The 14,215-nt window shown below is 43.1% G+C and overlaps 1 protein-coding gene across 2 annotated transcripts; it reads right to left on the reverse strand.

The window, feature by feature from the left end:
• Positions 1–2,614: 2,614 nt before the first annotated feature.
• LOC123063578 (serine decarboxylase 1) lies at positions 2,615–5,524 on the reverse strand. 2 transcript variants are annotated; one of them, XM_044487402.1, is made up of 6 exons: positions 5,374–5,515; positions 5,142–5,310; positions 4,039–4,270; positions 3,750–3,943; positions 3,502–3,635; positions 2,615–3,386 (listed from the first exon to the last, which is right to left on the reverse strand). In XM_044487402.1, exons 1-6 carry the CDS (start codon positions 5,440–5,442, stop codon positions 2,802–2,804), a joined length of 1,383 nt encoding a protein of 460 aa, XP_044343337.1. In that variant the 5' UTR covers positions 5,443–5,515; the 3' UTR covers positions 2,615–2,801. The 2 variants fall into 2 exon arrangements, with proteins under 2 accessions (XP_044343337.1, XP_044343335.1); XM_044487400.1 differs by having other exon boundaries at positions 5,142–5,524.
• Between the last annotated feature and the right edge of the window lie 8,691 nt (positions 5,525–14,215).

Raw genomic sequence — 14,215 nt, forward strand, 5'->3', positions numbered from 1 at the left:
AAATTAAGAAAGAATTTCAACATGAAGGTAGAAGAATGCCATTGCCACGTTCTACTTAATGAGAGTAAATCTTCATTATGGGTATGTATTCTTTCTAACTATCTTCACTTGCATAATGTTGTTTCTATCATTATATCCTACTAGTTACTAATTCATGATTTATCTCTGGTGTTTATGTTTTATAGGTCATTTTTATGCCGGTCTAGGTAATATAAATGGTTTTTTTGGCACTCAATCATCCATGTAATCTTCATCAGCTGAGGTATTTAGAGTGCCAATAGTTAAGTTTTGATTTGGGTTTTATTTGTTGAACACCAAGTAATATTTATCGAGTATTCTAGTGAGCACTTCCATAGTTGAATTATACATGGTTTTTTTTTGTTCATACACTCCGCCACACCTAGAAATTATTCCTGCGTTCGCCACTATGTGTGTGTGTGTGTGTGGCATATGGGAGCAAGCGATGCAGCCTACGATTAGCTCGCACTTGTGCGTGCGTGCGTGCGTGCGTGTGTGTGTGGGTGGGTGTGTGCGCGCGCGTGTGCGTGCGTGCGCGCGCGCGTGTGTGTGTGAGCATAGTGAAGCGATTCACAGTAAGCTTTTGAAAACAGATGCATGAAACCTTCCACGGTTTCGGCCAGTTTCAGGAAGGTTGCATGGAGTTTTTTATTTTTATTTTAAGTGTTCTTCTTTATCAATTTTTGTACTTTTTCTTTTTTCCAGCTTTATTAAATACATATAGACTTTTTAATACATGCTACAATTTTTTCGCATACACGCGGAGCTTTTTTTATACAATTTGAATTTTTTTAAATGCCACAAAAACAATTAAACACGTGCACATTTTTTTATTGTGCAAAATAATTTTAAAAATAATTATGCTTACCTATTTTTACATTGTTTCACATATTTTTAAATGCGTGATTTTTTTAAAAGTCATGAACAATTTTTTTAACAGTTAAAACGTTTCTTACTAAATTACGTGAGCATTTATGGTGAACACTTCTTCCAAAACAGATATTTTTAAAAAAATTCACAAATATTTTATTAATGTTAAAACCATTTAAATTCGGTGAAAAATGTTATTATACTGCATGAAATGCTCGATGAACGCTTTAAAAATAAAATAAAATAAAGTTCAAAATATATATTTAGAATATTTTTAAAATATTAAAAACAAATAGACTCACCTGCGTAACGTACCACATGATCCTATTGGGCTAGCTCACTAGAGCCTCACTTGAGGCAAGGCTAGCATATGGGAGCTCCTATCTGCCGCTCTTTGTGGCAACAGTTGCGGTTCTACTACCAGCTGAGCTAGCGAGCAAATCTTAGTATGTAGCAGCAAAGCAGTAAGAATCAACACCAGATTCTCATATATTTAAATTTTGAATAAAAACATTTTTCTGCAAAAACCTTGCGTTTTTAATGAAAACCGACCACTTTCATATTAGTGAACCAATTTCTAAAAAGCCAAACAATTTTCAAAAAGTAATGAACTATTTTCCGACAATGCAGATTTTTTAAATTATTTTTTATAAAACACGAACAATATTCCAAAAACATATATATATTTTAAAAATTTTGAAACTAAATTAGAGATATTCAAACAAATTTTTGGAAGTTGAAATTCTTTTAAATTCCCAAACAAATATTACAAAATGAAATGTATTAAAGTTTGCAAACAATTTTGAAGTGAAAACATTTCTTAAACCCTTACATTTTATTGAAAATTCTAACATTTTTCGAATTTTATGAAATATAGGAATATGTTCTGAAACTCCAGAACAAAACTAGAAGAAACGAACATTTTTTGAAAATTGTGATTTTTAAAAAAAAGGAACTATCTTTCAAAATCCCAATCATTTCTTTAAAAAGTTTTCAAAAATATGGAACAAAAATATTCTGAAGAAATTTTCAAAATAATGATTGTTCTTAAATTCTGAAACAATTTTTAGAACATTCACAAAAAATTTGATTAGGACAAAATTTGAATACAGGAACATTTTTTGAATTATGCACTTTTTATAATATCAAACATCTTTCAAAAAATAAAAAAAAGGAAAAAAGAAATGAAAAAGAAACAGAAAAATATAAGAAATAAAAAAGAAACAGAAACGAGAGAAAAGAAAAAACAAATGGTTCAGAGAACCTTTTGGAAAGTTCCCAAAACCTACTACCAAGACAGCTACCTATGTCGTATTATAAGAAAGATAAACGGTGAATTAAGATAGTAAAGTGAACACTCTCTTTGGAACCATAAGAAAGCTACGGACGTCGTATTATAAAGGAAAGAGTGTAGAAAAACAAAGCCTACTACCAAGAGTCATCAAATGCCAAAGACAGAAAATGACCACTAAGATTGTCACAACAACAAATATATAGCACCTAACTAGCTTGGACATCCCTGTGAAAAAATAAATAGATTTGGGCAGCAAACATCAAGGATAGTCTTTGTCAAGTAGCCTAGGTTTTACAGCAAACTACCGTGCAGCAAAACCAAGCATCAGGCCAAGCCATAAAAAAGGGGCATGTTTAGTCAATGCAACTTTGTGTAATTAATTGTTTTAGAATCAGAGTTGGCGAGACAAATAAAAAATTAAACCAGACGCAATAGAAAACACCAACTCAATCAATTTATTAACCACTATAGAACTAAACACATGTCACGATCCAAGATAGTACAACAAAAGAAACTGATAACGACGGGAATAGAGGTCCAATTATGAAAGCTAGATCAATCATGTGTGCCCTTAAGAACTCTAATTTTTAGGTTGTTGTTCTCCACTCCTATAATGATCTTACACAACTCTTAATTTCTTGTCATGCACGCCGCAGAGGCAATTTTCTTGCCCGATGTCCTTTGCAACACATGGCACCCTAAACCCTCCACCTTCATGCCAGCGCAATCTCTCACCGATGAGCTCTTTGATAAAGTCATCGAGCTTCTCCACACTCACATTTGGCATTACCACCACATGTGCGATGCTTCCCTCGCATGCGAGCTGCCACTTGTGGACGAATGCCTCGTCTTGTGGTCTCTCGAACACCACCGTGCTGCTCAACTCGTTCAGGTACGCGCTCACTCCCGCCTCCCTTAAACGGTTCACGAGATGATGAGCATTTCTCAAGCACTTCTGGACCTCTTTGCGGATGCCTCTATATCCCTTTTTGTTCAACGTGTACCAAAGGAACATTGGTGCATGCCCATTGCGGCTCCCCATGATTGTCGCATCTCTAGATGATAGGTATTCGATATCAGTGGAGAGCACTTTTACATGCTCGAGCCTGGTTATTACCACGCCGCATGGTACAGGACATCCCATGAACTTGTGGCCTGATATGCTCACGCTTCCGATGGGCTTCTTGAATGTCACCTTTGGTGCCTAGAGGAAAATAAAGAAAATGTTGGTTAGCTATGTTGTTCTCTAGATTTATAGAAGTTGTTGTGGCATGTGCTAACTAAATGTCCTTTACTGCTTAAAAAAGTGCATGACCCACTTGTTTGATAAATGGCATCATAAGGCCAGCTAGAGCACCATCGCAATGGATGTAGAATCGATCTCGAAACCCACATTTTTCAAGCGTTCTTATAATCCTGTCAAGATCGTCGATGGCTCCCTTGACAGTCGTTCCTACAAGAAACAGAAGCAAAATAACAAAAGTGTCAAAATCAACAATAAAGAGAGACACGTAAGCAAAGCATTTTCTGAGCCATTCTGATGAAAATGTGAAAGCAAGATGCTAACCTATATTCACATTAACAATCGCAGGCCTCCCGGGGTTCAGCGATAGTTTGGACTTAAAATCTGCGCAGTTCATCTCTCCAGAAATTAGAGTGTCGATCTCCACACAATCAACTCTATACATCCTAGCTGCCTTGAACACGGAGTAGTGCGACTCACGAGACGCGTATATGATCCCATCTGGAAAAAGCTCCCTCCTACATATAAAATCACAACCAGTATGCAAGATACATTCTCGATCATGTGAAAAATGTATGCAAGATAGATTAAGGGATATCTGGTAGATACTGACCCGACTAATAGGCCGTGGAGGTTCCCTTCAGTGCCGCAATTGGTGATGTATCCCCAATATTCGTCCTGTTGGAGGTCCCAGAGGCGGGCAAACCAGTCAAGCACGGCAACTTCAAACTGCCTGGAGTGGACGCCGTAGTTGCTCTCAATGAAAGGGTCGCCGAGATTGTTGATGGAGAAGTTCTGGAATTGGGCCATCACACTAAAGTTGAAGTCCAGGTTGTAAGGGTACCCTGTGAGGGACAAACATTTGCATGAGAAATCAATCTGCGCATGATAGTATAAATTGCATGATGAATATTTTACAAAAGTACGTATGTATTTATTTTGTGGTGCTGGCAATGGTCAAACATTTGAGATGCGTTCTTTTTTAGGAAGATGTAAAATGCGTGTATATTATGAAGTGTACCTATTTTTCAGAGTATATATTAATGTATGACTTTATTTGACTCACAATAATAAATATGTATGGCCTTTTCCCAGAAAAAGATATGCATGACTTTTGTTGGCAAGTTTGTGGAACTGGTACCCCAACAAAACTACAAAATTCTACCACTGTTAGCCAACCAAGAGAGGAATTACACAATTTGAGAAGAAGTGTGCAGAGTTGTTAGACGATCTTCTTTTGAGAGAAAATTGTTAGAAGATCGTAATCACGTGGAAGCATTAATCCTTTTGTTTTGGAAAATCCATTAACTCACTTAGTCATTCTACCTGTTGCTACTGGTTCTTTTTTTTCGAAGAATAGAAAAACAGTTCTATTTTGGCAGGGTTCTAGCTTCCCGAAGTCTAGGACATCCTCTCGCAAAAAAAAAAAGTCTAGGACATCATCGTTCTATTTGGTGTTCTTAAGGCGGCAATTTGACCTATTTATTCCGATCTTCCACTGTAATATTTTTAAAACAAAAGTTTTAACTGCTCAAAAAAAATTCTCATGCAGCGCCACGTTGCGCACACACACGAGACTAGGAGCATGCATGCCGCACGGCGGCGCGAGGCATGCACGCAAGCCGGAGCTCTTTTTATTTTTTTGCATATCAATGCAAGCCGGAGCTCGTGCAGCATGATCGGATCGCCGATGCAGATCAATGGAGCTGGCCGTACCCAGGTGGTGGGTGGTCCTCTCCTGGAGGTGTTGGGCGAAGCCGGCGAGGAGCGCGGCCACGTCGTCTCGCCGCTCGGCCGCCGCCTCGGCGTCCGCGGGAGGCTCCAGCACCGCGAAGCCCTCCACGGCCACACGTGCCGCGTGCTTGCCCGTGTCTGCTACGACCACCTGCAGCAGACCATCAGTAACCGGGGGGACAACACCGCTGACGCCGGGGTGGTTCTGGAGGACCTTCTGGTGGCAGTGGTGATCGGCCGCCGGCGGCGAGCCTACCAGCACCTCGCTGTTCTTCTCTACCATCTTGCTAGCTAGCTACCAACGGCGCCACTCGATCAACACCTCAAAACAGTAGTATGAGAGAGAGAGAGAGAGAGAGAGAGAGAGAGAGAGAGAGAGGTGGAAGAAGGGTCGGGGATGGCGGTGGAATATATAGGGAAGGAGAGAGCTGGGCGGAGGGGAAACTGTAACGTGCACGTCGGGTACGTCGTAGAGCAGGGGCGCCCCCTCGGGGCGGGTAGAGCCGGCGCCCGGGCGCCGCGTCCTCGCCTCGTCGACGTCACTGCCTACTGTTGGTGACATGCACGTGCGCGTCCCTGTCGTCGTCGGCGAGACGGACGGTGGCGCGTCGCTGTCGCACGCATCTCATCTCGCGTGGCAGATGGCTACCTAGCTAGGTCGGTCCATTACTCAGTTGACTAAAATGGTAATTAGGTGGAGATGCCATTGGGCGGGAGGAAGAAGAAGAGGTGGAGGATCTAGCAGCGAGCTAGGTAGGCGCGCGGGGACGGGACGTGCGCGACGCACAGATGGCTAGCCCTAGAGCACGCATGCACCATGTCGATCGATCCACCCGGCTGTACCCAGGGGAGGCGGCACATTGCTTGTCGTATCTGCACTGCATACAGATTGCGATCGGTACCATTAGGGTAAACCGCCTCGTCCAATGAAACTCGTCAATTAGCTTAGCCCTCCAAATATTGTAATTTACGATACTCACCCTCAAGGCTCAGTAATACACATGTCACATTACGTCAATTCTCAGTTGTCTCATCCTTTTACATACATACAAACCTCAAAGCTTCGGTATATGCCCCACGACTATGTTCGAACATTAAAAAAAATTGCCATGTCCTTACAGATGCCATTAGCTATGTTGTAGGTGCGCAGACCGGTCAGCCAGCGAACGCACTTTGATCCACGTTAAATTGTGACGACCGTACGTGTTCTAGCTAGCTAGGTGACCTAGGTCCAATATCTTGATATTTTCTACTGTATTGTAGTTACACCTTACACGCAAGATCCACGGACTCGGGTATTAAGAGCATAATTGGTTTGTTACCAATATTTGGCTTGCCAAATGTTGGCATTGCCAAATATTGGCAATATCAAAATTTGCCAACTATTGGCAACTTTATGTGAGATAGGCAAAACAATTCGTAGCCAACCAAATAGTTGCCAATATTTGGCACAATGCCAAACATTGGCATGCCAATTTTTGGCAGCAAACCAATTATGCTCTAAGACGTGCTACAGTGAACAATGGCGACGTGGCAATGCAGAATCTGTCTTCCTCTCTCTCCGTCTCTTTCAGCTACTAATTGAGGATCCTTCTCTCTGTACATATACTATACACGCTGCAAAAAGAAACAAACTAAATATCTAGCCAGTCGTGCAGGGTGGGTGGAATGGGAACTCAAGCAACCTACGAATGCACTGGCTACTTAGTTAATTCAGCTAACGTCCACAGTGTGCAATCGCGTCTCTAATTATAAACTCTCATGCCGCGTCACCCCGGCGGCCCCGTACGTGTGTTTTGCATGGATGCACGCAAGCCCGATCGGGTCAAAAACTATTGCCCGTAAGGAGGGCCACCAATCATACGAGGCCGTGCTCGAAGAATCTGACAAGAAAAACTTACATGATCCACATAAGATCGCTTGCTTGTGATTAAGTAGTGGGGTAGTTATATATAGTAGCATTACCACATCTATAACTTCTCTCTGAAACGGAAGTGTAAACAATTGTCAGAACGGTGACGGCACATGATAATATCTGAATACGATCCCTGATTGAAAGATTCGTTCTGCATCTGACTTTCCAAACTTGGTTTGTTATTTGTACGACCATATACATGAGGTCTAGTACTTTTCTCGACGGATGCCATTGGCTGGGGAAAATGAAGAACAAGAGGTCGACGAGGCACGCGGGGACGGGACGCCGTCCGCCAACATGAAATGGTGGATACTGTCACTAGCTATAGCAGCTTTGCTTCGCTATCGAGGCTGGCGATAGCTAGTAGTTAGTAGCTAGTTGTACGTCTATACACGCTAAAGGGACGTTCACGCGCTAGCTAGAGAATGCACCATGGCCCGGCTGTATCCCGGGTGTGTCTCATTCATATAAGAAGATCGTAGTACAAAGCCATATAGACACCGAACTCACAAAATAGAAAAGACAACAAAACGCTAGCTTTTACGCAAAAAAAGAACCACTGGTCCGGACCGACCAGCGGACACAAAACGTTGTTCATAAGTGTAAGTTTACGTGCATATATGTGAGCGTTTGTGATTGTACTGTATTTAGAAAAAGATTAGCAATTGCACGCATGCATGCATGCACCGTTAGGTTGTACGTATGGCGACCAGACCGGGCCGGCCGGCGGGCTACACTTTTGATGTGTGAAGGTTACCGATCGATCAATCCACTTTGATCCACGACCAAGTGTGACGACTGTGCTATCTAGGTCCAATATCTAGATATTTTACAATCTACAGTACGTGCTATTGTAGTCGTACACTACACACGCAAGATCGACCGACCCACACAAGGCGTGCTACAGTGAACAATGACGACGTGGCAGTTCAGAATCTTTCTCCGCTCTATCCATCTCTGTCAACTACTAATTGAGAATCTTTCTTTTCTGTACATAAATATCGAGCAACACGAGTATGTTTTTTTTTCTGCGAAATAACACAAGTATATAATTAAACTAGAACCGGGCGATGTGAACGTAAGCGGCCAGATGAGTGCGATAACCTAATTTAATCTACTTAGTTAATTCAGCTAACATCCGTAGAAGCACAATGTACAAGTACGCGCGTCTCTAATTATAAACTCTTGTGTTTTGCATGGATGCACGCAAGCCCGGCCGGTCGAGTCAAAAACTACTGCTCCTACGGAGGGCCACCGATCATACGAGGCCGTGCCCGAAGAATCTGACAAAAGAGCTTTGCATGATCCAGTGGCGAATCTATTGGGCAGGCTTAAACAGGCTTGAGCCTGCTCTCCAGCGATGCCAATTTCCGTTTTACTGCTAGTTTCAAACTTCAAGGCCCAGCCCGGTCACTCAATAGCCCTTTCCAGCCCAGCCACTCAACGCTCCTTCCACAATCTCGTGCAGTCGCTCGCTTGTCCCACCCGAGCCGCTCCCTTCTGCGCAGGTGCCCTAGCCGCCGCCGGTCGCTGGACCCTCCTTCGCGCCGCCGCCGGTCGCCGGACCTCTCCTTCTCTCCGCCGCTGCCGGCCCACCTCCCCAAATCGGCACCCGGACTGCTCTCCCCTAATCTGGTCACTTTCCCCTCCCCAAAACGGCGCCAGACTGCATCTCCATCTGACCGTGTCCTCCCCAGTGTGGCCGTGGATTAGAGGAAGGGTGCTTAGTTGGTTGCTGCGCCATCCGGCTGTTGCTCGCTGCTCTACTAACAGCTCCTGAACGGCTGAACCTGAAGCTTGTATTACTCTGTAGTCTGTTCTGTACTCTGTAGTTATTTGTAGCTAGCTATTTAGTTTCCTATTTTGCTACTAATTCATGCTAATGAGCTAATGGTAGCTAGTTGTTAACAGTGATTAGTTAAACTGTTCAAGTACTAGAGAAGAGAACCAATATAGGTAGCTGTGTATATTGGTTTCTACTCCCTCTGTCCCAAAATATAAGAACATTTTTAGCACTACACTAATGTTAAAAACGTTCTTATATTATGAAACGGAGGGAGTAGTTGTTCTGCAATACCATTAGTAAGCAACATTACTATCATTGTTGTTGCTTCTTTAGTCATTCTATATTGGTGTGCAAATTGTATTGCTTTCGAATATGAATCTTTGTGGTATGGTCAAACATGTTACTAAATTAGTTCGAACTGATTGCTATTTTGCTAGAAAAGTCTAACATTTGATATTTTTCAAATAATTCCAAAAAAATCAGTAAATACTATGTGTGCCCAGCAGCATTCTGGAAAATTCTAAGCTAATTTGGGCTACAAGATTTTGAGATATCGGCTATTTTGCTAAACAGAACCAATTTTTTGTTCAAAATTTCATATTTCAAATAATTCTGGCAAATTTTAACCTTCTTTGGGCAAAAGAATTAGGAGTTAGTGGTTTTTTTTCACACCGTTAACTTTGAGCCCGCCCTCGATTTTCTTCCAAGATTCGCCACTGGCATGATCCATATAAGATCGCTTGCTTGTGATTAAGTAGCTGGGTGGTTATATATAGTAGTAGTATTACCACATCTAACTACCTCTGAAATGGAAGTGTAAACAATTGTCAGGACAGTGACGGCACGTGATAATATCTGGATAGTGGATACGATCCCTGATTTTAAGATTCGTGCAGCATCTGACTTTGGAAAGTTGGTTTGTTATTTGGGCTGGCTGTAGGAGCGCCAGAGGAGGCATCTCCGGAAATTTGGGACTAGGCATACTTCACTTACTTGGATCGAGACATAATTAACTTGGCACGCCAACATGATCATCTTTTCTTTGGATAGGAAAAACAGATATAATTTTTATTACACATTTATATGGTTTGTGGATCATAGTGCACATAATGAGGATAGAGAGGCTAACGAATAACATAGCCGATGGTCATGGCCAAGCTTATTCCTATTGGTTCTAGCTAACTATTCTGCAGCAAGACGCATGAGGCAACCACATATTTACTTTTGATTTACAGTTAAAGTCCATTCTAGGTTAGGTTTTTGGAACTTAAGCTACTTAATTACTTCAGCTAACGCCCACAGAAGCACAATGTAAAAGCTCCCACGCCCGTACCCCGGCCCGTGTGTTTTGCATGGATGCACGCAAGCCCGATCAGCAGGTCAAAAACTATTGAGCCTATAGAGCGCCACCAATGATATGAGGCCGGGGCTGGGAAGAATCTGACAAAAAAATAAAGCATGCATGATCCACACATTGCTTGTGATTAACTAGTGGGGTGGTTATATATGGTACTATTACCACCTTTAAGTGGACGCGGAGAAACTAGTCTCGAGCACACATGCTCACGATATCTTGGGCGTTCGCTAGTGCGTGGAGATCTGGGCCGATTCTTTATACGGAGTGCTGGAAAATGCGCACTGTGCAGGAATACAGTATGTGTCAGGCCTGGGTAGTGGGCCAGTTCAGGGGCGGCCGTCCGCAGGTGACGGGCTGAGCCGTGGCCCAGGTTCGCGTTTGTCTGTCTGATCCGTGGCTCGGAAAAATCGCTTTTCGCCAAGCGGTGGCACCGCCTCGAATAGAACGAGGCTGCCCAGACTCTATCCCCACCGGCCGCCGCGTGCCATTTGAAGATTGGAGCTCATTTGCTTTCCCTGCCACAGATCCACCTGATCGAGAGGTCGGAGAGAGCCTGGTGCCGGAAGGACGCCGGGCGGCCGGGGGATGGAACCAGGCGAACTTTGGTGGAGGTGGCACTGCCAGAGGGCACGTGTGTGAGCGGCGGCGGATCTGCGGCGTGTCTGGAGCAGCTGCTCACAGCTGAGAAGGGCAGATCTACAGCGTGGCTCAAGCGGCGGCAGTGAGAAGGGACAGCTCGCCTCCTACTTCTGAGCTGTCTACTCCTAAGGCTCCTGGTTGGAATAAGAGGTTAGAGGAACTGAATTTAATTTGAGCAGTGCTATGTATAATTTCAGTACAACATGGTTGCAGGCTGTGTATGGCCGTGTAGTCTTGATTGACGTCAGTTAGGCATGGTGCCATGTGTGACAGTTGTGCAGTCATTTCATCATTGAAGCACTGATTTTTTTATAAGCTCAAGAACACATTTTTCGTCGACGTGATAACATTTGACACTACATACAGGACCAATTTGTATGGCATGCCTTTTGGCTTATTTGTTGGTGTGAACAATCATTACCAGAGTGTGATACTTGCTGGATTGCTTGTCCTGATGAAACCACAGAGAGTTTTGAATTGGCTTTCTCCGAATTCCTGAGAATGATGGGTGGCTCTGCATGCAAAATATACTTACATGTAAGATAGTCATTATGTTGCTGTTGTTGGTAGGGTAGTATTGATATCCTTATAATATGGTTGCGGGGGTAACTGATGGATACTGATTTCCTAATGAATACTTTACAATTGGACAGTCTATATTAATGTTTTGAATTGTGGGTGCTGCTCCGCACAGATATGGAACTGACATGGCCCAAGGAGCAGACGATATCGGCAGTAGGACATGCGGGAGAATTGAGTGTCGCAGTTGTGAGCCTGGATACACATTCAGGGGTTCACGAGGTTAGTTCAAAAGAAAAAAGAAAAATGAGGCTGGTCGACGGTTGTGCATTTGTATGAAAGCATGTCATACTAACAATGTTGTGTCACTGACATGAGCAGAGGTTGGAGGGAGCTCAAGACAGGGAGGGCGAGGCATTGGTGGAAATGATGAAGGTGCACATATTTTTTAAAGTTTAAGAATTCAGCATGTAGTAGGGGGTAGCTGGGTGGGTGTTTTTTCCTATGTGTGGTAGAGCTCTGGGTAAGCCTCCGTGGGCTTTGGCATATCTTATTAAGCGGCGCATTCGTAGCAATATTTGCGTGATGCAGATAAGAAGCTCAGACATATATAAATTTGGGGAAATCCTAATTGGGGTTATGATGATTCTTTATAGTTCTATTGGCAGAGAAGAGTACATTTTCAAATAGTATTGCTTCTTGGATGTACTGCTAAACTTGTTCTGACCTAGTTTTTTGTCTCGGCAGTGCACCCAGAGGTCCCAAACGTCCCGGAAGAGCATGGAATGAACACACCGCCGCGCGGAAGTGAGCATCCCCAGACAGAAAATGCAGGGGACTAAAAGGCGAGGAGTAAGTCAAGTTTTCACATTTTTTATGAGACAGACACTCCACATAAGTATGGACGTATGCTGGCCACCTTTTACTGCTGCCATCTCCTGTTGGTGCTCTCACAGGCAAATGCAGGGTATATAGTAAGGGGGTGAGGGTTGAAGTGAAAGGGGAGACGGGTGATAAGTTTCCAAAAAAAGGTTGGGCGTAAACACAATGAACCTAATGTTAGGAATGTGCTTCATTTCTACAACAAGATGCTGGGCTGCACAAGATCGGACCTTGACAAGTAAGTACATTCGTAAGGCTTGTTCCTGTCTTAAATCGACGTACGGCCACACAACGGCATATAACAAATAAATGTCGGGTCATTGTTCACAGGAAATGGTTCATACTCATGACATAAACCTTGCTCATCTTCCATGCACTGAATTTCAAATTCAGTTTGTTGCAGCATTGGACTCGATACAAGCCATCACTTAAATTCATCGAAGGACTGAATAACTTCTACGACATGCGTAACAAGATGCGTGAAGTTTGTGCTGGGGGGTCTTCGATGTGTTCTGATGTGTGGCTAAGGTGTGGGTACATCTTCAGCCGCGGTCTCCCCCTCACAGCTGCCTTCGTCGGACATCTGTTCCCTGTAAGAAATTAAACATTTAGATTGAACATGTAAAGCATCGATTTGAAAAGATAGCTGTGGGTCTAGCTTAAAAGGTTGCAGAAAATTGTTGATTGATCAGAATACTTGATTGACGTTTCTGCATGGGTTGATATTTGTGAATGAATTAGTTAGACCTGCTAGTGTACACCCAGAAAGAGGGTAAATGGTTAAATAATTGATTAGATCTGGCAGTCCTAAATAGATGGTCGAGCATGAGATCTTACTTCTAATCAGAACCCTAATTATATTTGATAGAATACAGTTTGGCGTACTGGCCAGAAAATGCATGAACAGCTGATTTGAGTAGAAAGAACCTTGATCTACCAAACCAATATAGCCAGAACATGTAGATCGGGTGGGGGCGATGTACCTGGTCAGCAGTGATTCCAACGAGCTGCCCGGTCTGGCACTAGCTGGTGTGTGGATCTTCAAGTGAGGAGATAATGAAGGGTTGAGGAGGTAGTGAATGGATACAGTGGTCGGTCAGCACTGTACACCAGTTTTTAAAATCGTTGGTGGACGGAACGGGTCGCTGATGAGACGCATTAAAATAAAGTGGCTGCTGTGACAATGGGCGTGCCGTTAGTGGGATGAGACTTGAGCCGTAGCCCATAACTTGAACGGCCGTCTGAGCCGTGGGGGTCTGGACGCGACGATGGCATTAAATGCAGCAGGTCGGTGGACCCTAGCCCAGAGATTGCTCAGATATACTAATCAAAATACATAGGAATATACACAGACCGTTGCGAATCTTAGCACCACTGGACGACTGAGATATAGGGTGTATCTGAGCTCGAGCTCAGAATAGCACTTTCGCCTTTAAGTACTCTATATAAAATGATAGTGTAAATAGTGAGCAGTTGTCATGAGCGTGACAGCACGTGATAACATCTAGATATGATCGATGATCGAAAGCATCTGACTTTGGATCTCCGGTTAGTTATTCGTACGACTATATACATGAAGCTGGTTCGTACATTGCTTTTTCCAACGTGCATAGCGGAGATCGGTAGATCATCTTGTATTGAAGGATCTGGTTGGACATGGTAGGAACCACGTCCAGAAATTTCGGACCGAAATATAATTAACTTGTTTGGATCGAGACATAATGAACTTGGCACGCCCAAATGAGATAACCTTGTCTCTGCAGGAGAAAAAGGGTAATATTATAAACTACAGATAAGATAACAGATATTTATATCGGTTACATAGAACATCATCTGAATAGAGAGGCGAAATGGAAAACCTAGTTGCTGGCCAAGCTCATAGAATGTTTGCTCTCACCACCCAAAGATGTGGGAGAAACCCAAAGACCAATTTTTTAAGTGCAATTCATGAATTTATA

This window comes from Triticum aestivum, chromosome 3A (assembly GCF_018294505.1).
Source record: "Triticum aestivum cultivar Chinese Spring chromosome 3A, IWGSC CS RefSeq v2.1, whole genome shotgun sequence".
Lineage (NCBI taxonomy): Eukaryota > Viridiplantae > Streptophyta > Magnoliopsida > Poales > Poaceae > Triticum > Triticum aestivum.

What these genes read in the sequence shown, in the direction of transcription:
- LOC123063578 (XM_044487400.1), bottom strand. Translation starts at nt 5,442, where the DNA reads ATGGTAGAGAAGAACAGCGAGGTGCTGGTAGGCTCGCCGCCGGCGGCC. An exon ending in GAGGACCACCCACCACCTGG is followed by an intron (nt 4,271 to 5,141) that starts GTACGGCCAGCT and finishes TGTCCCTCACAG; the next exon opens with GGTACCCTTACAACCTGGAC. An exon ending in TGATGCCATTTATCAAACAA is followed by an intron (nt 3,387 to 3,501) that starts GTGGGTCATGCA and finishes ATTTTCCTCTAG; the next exon opens with GCACCAAAGGTGACATTCAA.